We start from the raw sequence: 14,053 nt of genomic DNA on the forward strand, positions 1-14,053 counted from the left end.
CAGCCTAGATTAAAACCGATTGCGGCTTCTTATTTGTGAAAATATCATTTTAATATCGGGTCCGAATATAAGTGGAAGCATAAAAGAGGTATAATTAATTGCTTTCTTTATTGGGTTTTTCTTTCCATATATTTGTTTAATCGATTTTAATGCATAAACTCTACTAGCTACATGTAAAATTTCAACAAAATTTTGTTTTGTACTTAATTTTATTTGACGATATGAGTATTCTAAGGTTGGTTCTCTTTTGTAGTTTTTTGGAATAAAGGAAAAACAAACTTAGATTGAACTCTTAGATTAAAACCAATTGTGGCTTCTCATATATGAAAATCTCATTTTAATATGTCGTTTACAAATATAAGTGGGAGTAAAGAGGTATAATTAATTGTTTTCTTTAGTGGGTCAAAATGTTGCAGTTATTGGGGTTAGAAGCCACAAGTGCTATAAGAAAATGCCAGTGGAGCTCTTTCGTACCAGTCTTCTCCACACTAATGACCAACAATGCAAATTTTTAATTTTTAATGGATTTTGTTCAGCACTTTATGTTTGTAACTTTGTTTAACAGCCATAACAAATTATTGGTACTGGGAACTTTGATCAATTAATTTACTATATGAGTTTCAATATAGTTTGGAAGTAAGATTTTTCATACCTAATAATAAAATGAAAAAAAATATATAGAAACGGTCCCCGTTTGTTGAACGGGTCCAAAAATCTAGTGTAATTTAATTCATTGTGCAGTGTTATATATTTTTTTTTTTTTATGCAACATATATTGATGTCTTTATAAGACTGGTTCAATTTGACGCCTAGAGGGCGTGCACTATGCTAGTGTGCATAATAATTATAAAACATGATGCATAAAATAAGTAAGTTGCCTACTCGCCTATGACTTTTAAAAAGGCCTGAAAGAACAGAAAGCAGAAAAACAAAATAAATAAATAAATAAATAAATGTTGCTTCCAGCTTACAAAAGATTTGCTTTACATAAGAAAGTTAAAGTCCACCAAAGTATTTGATTAAGCACTGGAAGTTGACTGAAGTAATGCTGGCGCCGAGTGCTGTCAATTAATATCAACTTTGGAAGATGTCACTGGAGCATTTGGAGCTCACGTGTTGACGTGTTGATTTTTCGGAAATATGATCTACCTACTGCAGCTAATTAAGGGAGAGTGGCGTTGCTGGATTTACCACTGCAGCTAATACTGTCTCACGGAGAACACTGACTGTTAAAAGCTCCTACGGTTGCTCCCATAAGTCCTTTGGATTTGCATAAACTCAGCACAACTTAGCGCTATAAAAGAACTAGGTACCAATGCCAAGAAACACATGATTTTAAGAAAAAACCGAAGCCTCGTAAAGATATCCCTGCTTTTTTATGCCATTGAGAATAAGTGAACAGGTGTTTCCAAAGCACTGGATTGACTAAAAAATTACTATTGTCTGTCTCACGGGATCAAGCGTTAAAGTCAGTCTATCAAATGCACCACATTGTGATACTTATGCATAAGAAACCCCAATATACTGACGACAAATTCACTGATCCAAGCATAACTAGAAACACAAGCATCAGCTGTGACCTGCACAAAAACTTCGGAACTTGTTTATAGAAACTTCAGTCGAGTCATATTCATAACCATTTTCAACAAAGTAAGCATCATTGAGCAGCTTCAGAAATTGGAAGAAGAAAGGGTCTTTAATCAGGGAGAGCTCATCTCTAGTATAATTGTGAAGAGGGAACATCTCTTCTGAAAAGGAAGGAGATTATTGGAAGTGGAAAGAAGTAAAGGGTATGTGAGAATAGGATTGAATGCAGAATAGGATTTTAAGGACATCTCCAAAATCAGAGTTGGCAATAAGGAGCAAACTGGTACAGATGAAACTTAAAAACACATATTATTGATTCCTATACATCTCTTCAAATAGAAACAATGCATATTACTTTGAAGAGGTAGACTGAATATAATTTCTATTTCTAAAGAGAACAGTTAGTGAGGTAATGAGGTTTTCTTTGTCTCCTAATGTATAATTTGCTAATAATATCGAGAGATGATTATGAGCTTAGCAATTTTTCAGTCCCAATCGGTAGAACTAAATGATAATATTTTGGACTCGATTAATCTTTTGGGAAATAAATTAAAGAATGTATGACTAACGTTATTGTATTAATCTGAGCTAAACATTAAGAGATGATTTTCAGACCAAGATGACAAACAATATAAGTTTGTCACTAATTCATGCAAGAAGGGGAACTAACTGAATGGCACATGAAAGCAAATCATTTAATCTTTTAACAGTTCAAGTAATTAAAACATTCAATCTATTATCTGAAAAGACATCTCAAATATCTTTGAAAGCAAATAACATAAGGTAGTCCTAAACCTCCAAGACATAAAAACAACAATCACATGCTCAAAACTTGATAGTGCCATACATATAAGAAAAGACACTTACCAGCAGACCTCAGATTGACTCAGAAAAGGAGCAACTAACAATCTAGTTTGTTCTTGGCGCAGCCCACTCTACTCTAAGGATGAGGTTGTCATAACCATAACCATTGAGCTTTGCAATAGCCTTCTCAGCGTCACCTTTGTGTACAAAGTTGACAAAACCAAAGCCTCTGCTCATGCCAGTTTTCTGGTCGTAAGCAATGTAAACACGGCTCACAGGACCAAAAGTACTGAAGAGATCTTGCAGGTCAGGCTCACGCGTGTCCTCTGAGAGATTGGTAACACGAACCGAGTTCTCATCATTCCTACGCCTCATATCCTGTCCACTCCTGTCAGCTCCAGCCCTCTGACTAGGAGGAACATAAGCTCCCTTTGATGCGCCAGAACTAGGTGCTGCGGCTTCAGAAGCGGGAGGTTTGTCGACAAAGCTTTCTGGTGGTTGAGCAAGATCCTTGAAGGGGCACTGTGCAGTCCAGTGATCACCTCTCTTACCACATGTCCTGCAAACCATGAGAACAGCACCCCCACCTTTCCCAAGATTTGACATGGGATCTCCTGCAATTTTGCCTTCATCTGGTTTGCTACCTACAGGCAGGAAATCTCTTAAAATTTAAAATCAAATCTAGAATGATCCAAGGAAAGACGAAAGTCGAATAGTGGTAATGAGGAAAACATACATACACAGTAAACCAGATAAAAGATCCAAAAGTATCATAGAAAATTAGCAAAAGGAAATTCATGAAAAGGAGCATATTGAACCATTCAAGTTTGAGACAACTTTGAAATGCAATAGCAAATATTTCAACTCAAGAAAATAGAGTGAATGAGCCTCCTTCCATGCAGGTCGTCCCATTCCAACAAACTTGTTGAGAGAAGTCTACAACAAAATATAAGATATAAGCATAAACTTTCTCACATAAACTTCGCCAAGCATGCTGACAACCCAAAGTTAAAACATGTCCTATATAAAAATAGAATTCGTAAACAGACTCAAATTTACAGAATCAAACTTAAACATTTGATTGCTTCCTATCAAAAATTTCATCAATTAATTCAACAACAAACACTGAAATAAATATAGAAGCCATCCAGTTAAGATATGATGGACCATATAGATATAACTTATAGTTAACTATTTAAAAGTGATCAAATCCAAAGTTGTTGTCATTGCAGCTTGTAATTATCCTTGAAACCAAAATCCACTAAATTCAACCTTTTCATCACTATAAACCCAGCCATATTTGATATTTCACCCGTGACAATGTAACTTAACTAGTTAGCTATAAACATATAATAACTTTCTCAAACAAAGAAAACAAAACTAGCAATATCAATAATAAAATCACAATAATAATAATAAAAAGAAGGGGGAATCGAACCAGGGGCTCTAGGGCGTTCAAGAATGATCTCTTCAGTAGAAACCATAGTAAGCCGACTACCAATCTCATCTTTATTAGCAGCTTCCCCAAACTTATCCCAAGATCTCCTCTGAATAGCCGCTTTACTTAACCTCGCCTTAGCCAACTTTCTAGTATGTACGGTAGTCGTCACCTTAACTTTCCTCCCTTCTTCACGAGAAATCCCTTGAGTATATATTCCCGGTTTTTTCCCTCGGAATACAACATAGTACTTTCCTTCAGAACTATGATCAAGTTTGAGGTTTGGTTCTACCTCTGTTTGTGAGTTGTTCAAAACTCTAGTACTTGATGAACTAGTCATCTGTTTGGGCGAATAGCTTACAAATCTTTTGGCTAACATTTTAGTCAAAGTGTTCTCTCGTAAAGCTATCGCATGTTCAACTTCTTGAGAAACAGAACTATCTGTTTCTCTTGTTGCATCAATGGTATATTTAGCAATTCCTAAATTGTTTAAACAGGAATAAGCAACATCATCATGGCAAAGTAGAATATAATCTTCATGTTCAAGTAAATATAATCTACCCAAATTGATGTAAGAAATATCATAAGTAACTTCTTTACATCTAGATCTTAGCATTTGAGAAAATTTACTCATGATGTAGATCTTAGCTATGTTACATGGACATGCCATATTTCAAAAATAATGTGTCGGATACGTATCCACGTGTCCGTGTCGGACACACATGGACACATATTCTGTGTGATATATCTTAGTTTTTGATATTTCGCCGTGTCAGACACTCCGTATCCGTGTCGGATACGGACACACGTGTCCGTGTCAATGTAACCTAGGATCTTAGCAAGAGGAATGCGAGAGCAATCTGTGAAGATCCTTTCAGTATACTACCCATTGATTCCGTTTTCAAAACGTTGGGCATGACTTTCGTCACTCAATACTGGAATGAGTATGTTCATAAATATGAACTTCTTCTCTAATCCATAAAATATTATCATGAATTATTAATTCTGATTCAATAGAAGAATCTATTAAATCTGGTACTAGAATTAGCCTTGCTAATTCAAGATCTTGATGAACAACTTTGCTGAATATCTTACAACTGGAACGATCCCTGTTGGGTGAGAACCAGGTTGTATATTACTTGTTATCATTTTGATAACTCCACCTAAATTTTAAGGTGTTTTCTGTCATTGTTCTTAGAACAAGACAAGCCAATTAGGCTCTCTGGCCAATAGTATAATTTTTATGAAGCTGGAGTAGTCTCTCCATAGCTTGAGTCCTGATGAACGATAGTTCATATACACCTATATAAGCTTGTTTATGCACATATCAATAAAGATTTCGCACATATCAATAAAGATTTCTTTTATATACCCTTTTGCTTGTTGCCTTAACTACTGGGTCTCCAAAGTCCAGAAGAAATCTAGAGGTCTATCCTTTAAAGTGAGAAAGCTTCAAGGACTTATTCCCGATCTAATTTAGTCAGCCGTAGTGAGTATTGGTCAGAGATCTCGCCGTAAGACCAAGAATTGGCAATAGATTGATCCTGTACCAGCGTACGAAGACGAGTCTGTTCTAGAAAGGTAAAGGAAGAAGAAGATGAAGTCTAACTGGCAATAGATTGATCCCGTACCAGCGTACGAAGACGAGACCATTCTAGAAAGGTGAAGGAAGAAGAAGGTGAAGTCTAACAGAAAGGAGAAAACAGAGAAGGATTAACACTGGAATAGTGAGCATACTGTGACCAGGCCAAGGAGGAAAACAAAGGTATAAATTAAGAAGAACTCTTTATGATATATGTTTATATTTTCTTACATTTGTTCATATAATCTATCTAGTAATCTAGGCTAAAACTAATTTTCATCAAACTTACTTAACCGCAGATTTTGCAATTTTAAACTTGTATAGATACCTTTTCATTTTCCTTCGAAAACAACATAATGCCATTTAACATCAGGATTGATGGTTACTAGACTATGTGGAATTTGTCTTGATGATGTAAGAATATATATTGCTATTCCTAAATTATTAAATTTAGAGTAACTTTCTTCACTAGTATCTATGACGTTGTAGTCTGGTAAACTACTGACATAGGTTTTACCAAGATTGATGTAATCAAAGTTAAACTTTACCTCTTTACAGCTGGCTTTCAACATCTCTTGAAAGTTTATGATGAACGAGATGCAACTGTATAGTCTGTGAAGACTGCTAGAAGCATTGACCTTAATTCCCTTTTGCAAAAGGTTGGTCATTCCGTGAGGAACTCTTGTTCTGTATTAACTTATCATCCTGTTGCTACCATCTGTGTTGGTAACTTTTCTCTTTGTTCCTACTACCTTTGGTAATAACTCTACTTGGTTAATAACTTCTAACCTAAATTTTAACCTTTGGTAATAAACTAATAACTCTACTTGTTAATAACTTTTCTCTTTGTCGCGTGGGGTTTTTTTTTAAACAACTCTCGCCACTTTTTTAGACAAAACAAAGTTTTAATAATTTCAAAAACTAACTTGGGACCCACTTTTAACAAAGAAAAATAAAAATAAAAATGGGTCCCACTATTAACTAGATTTGTTTCTATCACCTAGAGTTGGTCATTGTTTGCGGATGCTTGCCTCAAATTTAGCCTCAAACATGACACTTGATGCCTCCACCACCTAGAGATGCTCTAATGAAATCAGTTTATGCATGTGACAAACACTCAATAAAACAAGTTTTGCATGTACCATATAAATCTGTGGCGTTCCTTGTGGACCTTATTCTTTTTAATTTTCAAGTTTTGATCGGCTGGAACTACCTATCAAGTTTTTAATGCCCAATTATAGAACCTGTAAATTGGGCCTGGCATTTTGTGAGGGTAATCTCCTCATAATGAAGATTATCCTTGCGGAAGACCATTTTTAAAGTTAATCCAACCAGACACCTTATTCAAGAGTGTCAATGAAGTACAACATAACAATATAAACTTACTACAAACACACCTTAGAATTGTAAAGGTACTACAGGTGATACTCCTCAAGCATTTCATTCTAACTTGTTGTCACCTGGTTCTTCCTCTTCAACTCCAACGATAGTCTCCACATAAGTATCACTGTGGCATGGGAGGCAGATCTGGTTATGCTGAGGAAAGGCCTCATGGTCGTTATATGAATTGCCCATCTGGGGGTTATCAGAGTGGTCCTTCTGGTAATTACTCTCTTACCTTTCATGAAAAAATAAAATCCACTCACATGTCTATAAACCAGTCGTTCTTCTTGAGTCTAAGCATAACCCTCCCCCCCCCGTTCTGTAACTCTAACAGAAATTAAGTTGAATAAGATATGTATTTAGAGAGCTGAGAAAGCATCACAGTTAGCGGTGAATGTGGTTGTGTTTCGATAAGAGTGGCAGAAGCCTAAGATGCAGTAAAATTGAATGACCTCCTCATAGATTAATTTATATTTATTGTACACCCAGACATTTTCATACAGGTGTTTACGATCTATGGATGTAAGTTAGTTTGTTTGCGATTTTGGTTTAGCGTATTTTTTGTTTGCTTTTTACAGATTGGGATTCAGGCCGTGCAGCTCATAATGATGCTCCTGATACAGGCAATTTGCCAAGGTTAGAAACATGTCCATATCTAAAGCACTCATTTATTTCCAGACTTATTTTTTCATTGCAGGGTTATATAGAACTTTCATTATTGTTGATTTAGTTAACTTTCCAATGTGCCATGGTAGTTACTGGTTTTATGTTACTTTTACTTTCCGGGTTCAACTCAAAGAGCTTTCAAAGATCAATGGCTAGTGTTTCAAAAAATTTGGAGGCTTGTGCCACAAGGCTTCTTGCAGGGTGAATATATTACGAAAAGTCATTTTCCTCAGGCATTACTGGAAGAGAGTCTACATAGAGAAATAGTAGCTGACTTTATTCCAAAACCTTATTGGGAGTTATCTTTTATTTATGTCTTGTAGGATTATGACATGCTAGTCCGTTGTATTTTATTTTTATTACCTTAATACCTTTGGTGTTGGTGTTGGTGGTTATTGAGGTGGTGCTTGTACAGTATATTGGTACAGAAAATTCTGATATACGAAAGTCGGATAGTGGTAATGAGGAAAACATACATACACTGATACACAGTAAACCAGATAAAAGATCCAAAAGTATCATAGAAAATTAGCAAAAGGAAATTCATGAAACGGAGCATATTGAACCATTCAAGTTTGAGACAACTTTGAAATGCAATAGCAAATATTTCAACTCAAGAAAATAGGGAGTGAATGATATAGAAGCCATCCAGTTAAGATATGATGGACCAAATAGTTAGCTATAAACATATAATAACTTTCTCAAAACTAGCAATATCAATAATAAAATCACAATAATAATAATAAAAAGAAGGGGGAATCGAACCAGGGGCTCTAGGGCGTTCGAGAATGATCTCTTCAGTAGAAACCATAGTAAGCCGACTACCAATCTCATCTTTATTAGCAGCTTCCCCAAACTTATCCCAACATCTCCTCTGAATAGCCGCTTTACTTAACCTCGCCTTAGCCAACTTTCTAGTACGTACGGTAGTCGTCACCTTAACTTTTCTCCCTTCTTCATTAATCTTATATGATATTATTTTCTTCACACCGTTTGCGTCAGGTTCGGTTATGACTTCAGGTGGTGCAAAATAAATGTAATCTTCATTGCGGTCATCTTCGTCTTCTAAATCTCCCCATCGTAGTTTGTTGTTGTTCAATTGGTCCACCATCGTCATCGTCATGGTTTTCGGGATGGGAGTTTTTTTTTTGTTTTTGGGTTTCTGATTTTATTGAGTTGTGAGTTGGAGCCTTCGAGGGTAGGGTACAAATAGGGCTTTCATGGAAACGGTGTGTTATTGGGCTGGGCTTCAGGCCTTTAATACGGCGGACATCAAAACTTTATACGGAAAAGCTAGGGTGCCCAGGGCTGTGAACCACACATTTTTTTATTTTTGACCGGGTATTTAAGTTTTGAGGAAAAAGAACAATGAACAACAAATGAGGGTAAAAACATAAATGCTCTCTCTTCTCTAAACAAAAAAGAGTTTTGTTGAAACCAAGAAATCGGAAAAGATGTGCTTTAATGGCAGAAACCAAAAAGTCGGAAAAGAGACAATCGGATTAATAAGTTTGAGGTCGGATCATACCTCATTTCAATAAACCGAATTCACTTATCAAAAATAGTATGATATATGAGGTCGGATGATATATCTAACCGATATCTAATGACAAGTAGACTACAATGTCATTTGTTGTTGGATACTTAATTATATCTCTATGGTGAGTTACTTTGCCGGTTGTAGAAGCACCTAACGTTGTGAGAGTATAAACTCCGTAATCCGGCTTTATGTGAAAATTGGAATGCTGTTGTTTAAGCTGTTTGGAAAAATGGAAGTGGTAGTTGCAAATATCCGGCACCGAGAGCACGAGGAAGAGGTGATGACGAAAGTAACCAAACCAGTCCTTCATACCCACTTGAACGATTATGCAAATCAAAGCCGCATCTATATATCACGAGCTACTTTTGATTGTTTTAAGAAGCAATTAAAGGACGGTGATGTACACCGCAGACGGTAAAAAGATGTGGGTGACAATATTCGTGTGTACACCATGAGTCGCCATTTGAATAGGCAAAAAAAGTCGACTGTGAGATACAATGTTGTATTGCAGGATGCTAGCTATTCATGTGGGCTATTTGAGTCGTCTGGATTTTCATGTAGACATATCATTTCAGTTTACAGACATGAAGACGTTGGTGTGATACCTCAGGGCTGCTTTTTAAGGAGATGGACACGGGATGCTAAATCGGTTGTTTGATTAAGAGAACCCAACTTTTCTGACCGAGTGGCCTTTGTTATACGTTTCAGTGATCTTACAACCAAATGTAGGCAGATATGTTCGTGGGCCTCCAAATAGCGGAAAGCACTGAAGCTTTCAAAGTTTTTTTAGCTTCTTTTTCTACAAAGAACCGAACTCCATCTGCTTCTGAAGGCAGTCGACATGCTCCTTTTGAGATGCCTAACAGTCCAACGGAAAATCCAATAATTGATGAGACTTCACCAGCTTATGAAGGCAGCCCACGTGTTCCTTTTGAGATAGATGCCTTTTACTCCGCCTAAAACCACACATCGGCAATCGGTTAATGATCCCCCACATGTAAAATCCAAAGGCCGACCGCAAAATTCTAGCAGACTTCAAGGTCACAATGAGACGAATAAGAATAAGTGTGGCCATTGTGGTGAGACAAGTCACACAAAACCCACATGCCCACTCTTGCATCCGAAGGATGGAGGTAAGTTATTTACCTTTGCGATTTTTTCTTTGGTATGGTCCCAACTTTGTAATGTCTATATTTCCAATTGTATCTTTTGATTAGTTGCTGATTCTACTTTATTTTGGCAACATTTTCGTTGTGTTTCACTATTTTACAGGTCCAAGTATTAACCGCAACTATGTTGAACGCACTGCTCGAGTTGCCGACCTACGTGAGGAAGATGACGGGTTGAACAGAGATACAAGGTGTAAGTTGAAAGTTTGACGTTATAAAATTCATTTCCGTATAGACCTGTGGATAACAGTTGGCATTGATAAGAGTGTCCATTTATCTTTTACCTACATCAAAATATATTGCTACAAGGTGTGGGAAGTCATAATAACATGCATGCATGTACATCTCACTTTTAGTTTTAGAAAATTCCTTTTGGAGCACATGACATTTTATTTCTTTGGGTTATAAGTAAGTAAATGTTATTTGTTTCGTGGCCTTAGTGAGATTGGATAAAGGAACACCAGGATCTCGAACGTACAAGTGTAGCAACTGCCAATCTACGGAGCACACAAAGCCTAGGTGTCCAAATCTACATAAACACAATGGTGAGCAAGGTACGACACATGTTTTGGTTTCACACTTGTTTAACTTAGATGGGGATGACGTTATAGTGTAAACTTAGATTGTATGGTTTGCGCAACTCTTTTATTTTGATTTTCTGTTGAACTTACAGGATTTTGTGGTGGTGATGTTCCTAATGGTGAAGTTATTGGTCATGATCCTAGTGGTGATGTTCTAGGTTATGATATTGGGTACAACACTCCAAAAAAAATTCAATGTTGAGAATTTTTGTAGTGAGGATGGGCGGGTGTTTTTCCACATGACAGATATTTGATGTAAGGGAAAGAGATGTGCAATTGAACAATGTAGAGTAATTTTGTTGTTAGAAGTAGTTGTTCCTAAGCTTCTCAGAAGATTTAGCGATTGTTTTAATAGTTAGAGCAATTGTTACAACGGTATTTATTTTGGCTTCAGGAATCGGATAGATATTGTGATTTTGCAGTTCAGGAAGAAGTTCACTGATGTTGGAACTTGTCAGTCCATGAGTCTTTTGAAATGATAAAATATCTTCATGTCACACTTTATGTGGTATAATTTGGAATATGATACTCGATATGACATATTTCAGTGTTAACTATTATGAAAGCGGTTCTCAGTATGATACTTTATGTGGCATATTTCAGTGTGTTAAAGTTGAGTTTGGGCCTAAAGCCCACAATTTGAATGTCAAACCCCATTTAGCCTTGTTCTTTTCTCTTTCTTTCTTCTCTATCAACAGTAAAAACAGCAAACTCCAAACTTCCGACAACAGTTAAATGGTAGAACCAAACTCCAAACTTCAAACAACCTAAAAGTACAGAGCTTGCAAATCCACTACAGAAGATGAAGAAGAAAATGACCAACAGTAAAAAAAACCATCAAGGACGAAAGCAACACCTATGAAAGTAGTTAATACAGCAAAGAAGAGAAAAAAATGAGGAAAATGTGCATTTAGAGTCAATGGGGAGGGAGAGCAAAAAGTGATGCCCGGGAGAGAAAGTCAAAGACAATTTTTAAGCTTGTTATTAATTTATGGATTTTTAAGCATAAGCATTTGAGTTTTTTGAGGTTGGATGATTTAGAGGAATGTAATGCTATTAAATGATTGAATCTGAATAAATTCTATTCTATTACTTATTTCCATGGATAATCTACAGGAAATACAGTTAGCAGCTAAGAAGAGGGAAGGGAATGAAGTGGTAGTTTAGAGAGTAGATGAAGATAAGAAGAACAAAAAGGAAGAGAAGGTTGTGGATGAAGATAAGAAAGAAACGAAATCTTATCCTTTTCGCTCAAGCTTGTTACCAATTTTTTATCTTGCCAATAAACTCCATGAGTCAAAAGTTGGTGTTGATTTCAATGATCTAATAGGTAAAACACCATTTGGTCACACTTTTAGAGTGTTCTTTGATGATTTGTTAGACAAACAAATGTTGGTAAAAAAAACAAACATCATAGTAGATATTATTAAAACTTACGATGAAAGAGAAGAAACATTCAAGTTAGGAGAGGTGTTTGTCAAATTAACAGCTGAAGATGTTTCTAGAGTGTTTGGTATGCCAATGAATGGGAGTCATGTGACTACAAATGTAGATGCAGACGAGTTGAGTAAAACGGGGTTTGTGACTTGTCACTTTGGCGGAGAAAAGAACTTGTCCAAGGAATTGATTGTAAATGCTATTTATAAAGTGGTGAATTCATGGAATGGCAAGCAGGATGAAGATGACTTCATCAAACTTATTTCATTATACATTATCACCACTCTTCTCTTTCCAACACCATCAAGAACACAGTGGTGGTTTTTGAAGTACTTAGATAGTGTAAAAAAAATGAATGAAGTATCCTGGCCAAAAGTGATACATCAAAACCTTATGTGCCGAATGAAGATGTACTACCATGAGCCTACAAAAGTAAAATCTTGTGCAGTTCTTCTTTTGGTAACTTACAATCTGAATTCACTCTAGTTTAGCCTTATTTTTTTGTCATTTTATTATTAATTTCATTTTTTACATGTTTACTAACTATTTTTTTTGTGGCTCTTGATATCAGTACTGGTTGTGTGATCACATCAATTTGGTTGATGCAATGCCAAATAGAGGTGCTGATTATGTACCTTCGTTTGCAAGATGGGATATTGTAACACTCAACAAAATGCTTCATACCCAGGCCTTATCAAATTTGACCGTGGACAAGGTGAGCGAATCCATTAGAATTTGAAGTTATTTCCCTTCCCCCTATCAGTCTTCTTTGAAATTTCAATGTCGTCATAATTTCATTCCAATTATGGAAGTAGTTTTCACTGTCCGGAACTCTATTGCAATGTCAAGTTCATTTCATATTGATTTGATTTTTTATCACTTGTGAAGTTCAGCTTCTTTCCCATGTCAAATGAACTTTACATTGATCATGACACATGTCAAATGCATTCGACAGTAGTTTTTTCCAATGTAATTTTTGTCCAGACAAATCTCCTATTTTCAATGTCAAATGAACACTTTATATTGCATTCTTATTGTGTGAAGTTATTATCGGTGTTTTCAGGTGACCACCGAAATCAAATTTAAGGAAGTGGAGCTTGTTACGTTGACAAGTGATCCTATTCCAACAGAAGAGGACTTAAGGGGAAGGTGTATTAAGTTGGAAGAAGAAAATCAAAGCCTGCGGGGTAGAGAATGAAGCCTTGAAGGCCAAATTAAAAGAAAGAGAAGAGGATGCTAAAGAGAAGTCCAAGAAGGAGTCTGGGGTTGAGGCTAAAAAGGAGATGTCACCTTTTAGAGATAATGAGATCCAAGCATTGCCATTGACACCATCTGTTCCAGTGGATGTGATGCTAACAAATTTCACCAACAAAGAGGAGCTGCAACCGGAGTTGCGATCAATGGTTGTAAATAAAAAAAAAAGGACGAGAACGCCTACACAAAAAGTGAAAAAGAAGAATGAGAGAGAGGGAAAACAGAAGCTGATTACGGTAATATGTGTTGACGATTGTCCGCCTATAACAAATCTTGGTGAAAAGCTACTTTCAGTAGAATCTTCAACAGCGTTTCAATGTCTTAATTCTCGAAAGCAGCTAGTGGTTGGGAGGTTTTTCAAGTCTGCACATGTCAAGTATGTAAAATCTAAGTCTATCTGAAAACCTTTTATGATGCCTACTGTTCATTTGACTGTAAAGAATGCGTAGTTGTATGTATTTGCAATGAGAATTAAATAGGCCATCACCGAGATGTATATGTTATTGTATTAACTGGTGTACGTATTGTATGTGTTTCATTGCAGCACCGTTGCTTGGGATGGAGACACAATTCAAGTACACGGTAAACAGTTGGAAGAATTGATGCTTGACA

At 36.2% G+C, this 14,053-nt stretch overlaps 1 protein-coding gene across 4 annotated transcripts; it reads right to left on the reverse strand.

The window, feature by feature from the left end:
- Nucleotides 1-920: 920 nt before the first annotated feature.
- On the reverse strand, nt 921-8,653 carry LOC147493855 (uncharacterized). Of its 4 annotated transcripts, none has more exons than XM_086565524.1 (4): nt 8,226-8,362; nt 3,830-7,029; nt 2,455-3,035; nt 921-1,580 (listed from the first exon to the last, which is right to left on the reverse strand). In XM_086565524.1, exons 2-3 carry the CDS (start codon nt 4,497-4,499, stop codon nt 2,497-2,499), a joined length of 1,209 nt encoding a protein of 402 aa, XP_086421650.1. In that variant the 5' UTR covers nt 4,500-7,029; nt 8,226-8,362; the 3' UTR covers nt 921-1,580; nt 2,455-2,496. The 4 variants fall into 4 exon arrangements, with proteins under 4 accessions (XP_086421650.1, XP_086421649.1, XP_086421648.1 ...); XM_086565523.1 differs by having other exon boundaries at nt 921-1,591; XM_086565522.1 differs by lacking the exon at nt 921-1,580 and having other exon boundaries at nt 2,304-3,035.
- Nucleotides 8,654-14,053: the final 5,400 nt, after the last annotated feature.

The sequence above is a fragment of the Coptis chinensis genome, chromosome 6 (assembly GCF_015680905.1).
Source record: "Coptis chinensis isolate HL-2020 chromosome 6, ASM1568090v1, whole genome shotgun sequence".
Classification (NCBI taxonomy): domain Eukaryota; kingdom Viridiplantae; phylum Streptophyta; class Magnoliopsida; order Ranunculales; family Ranunculaceae; genus Coptis; species Coptis chinensis.

Coding starts and splice junctions, on each gene's coding strand:
- LOC147493855 (XM_086565524.1), bottom strand. CDS start 4,499: ATGGCATGTCCATGTAACATAGCTAAGATCTACATCATGAGTAAATTT. Junction 3,036..3,829: donor TGAACGCCCTAGAGCCCCTG/GTTCGATTCCCC, acceptor TCCTGCCTGTAG/GTAGCAAACCAGATGAAGGC.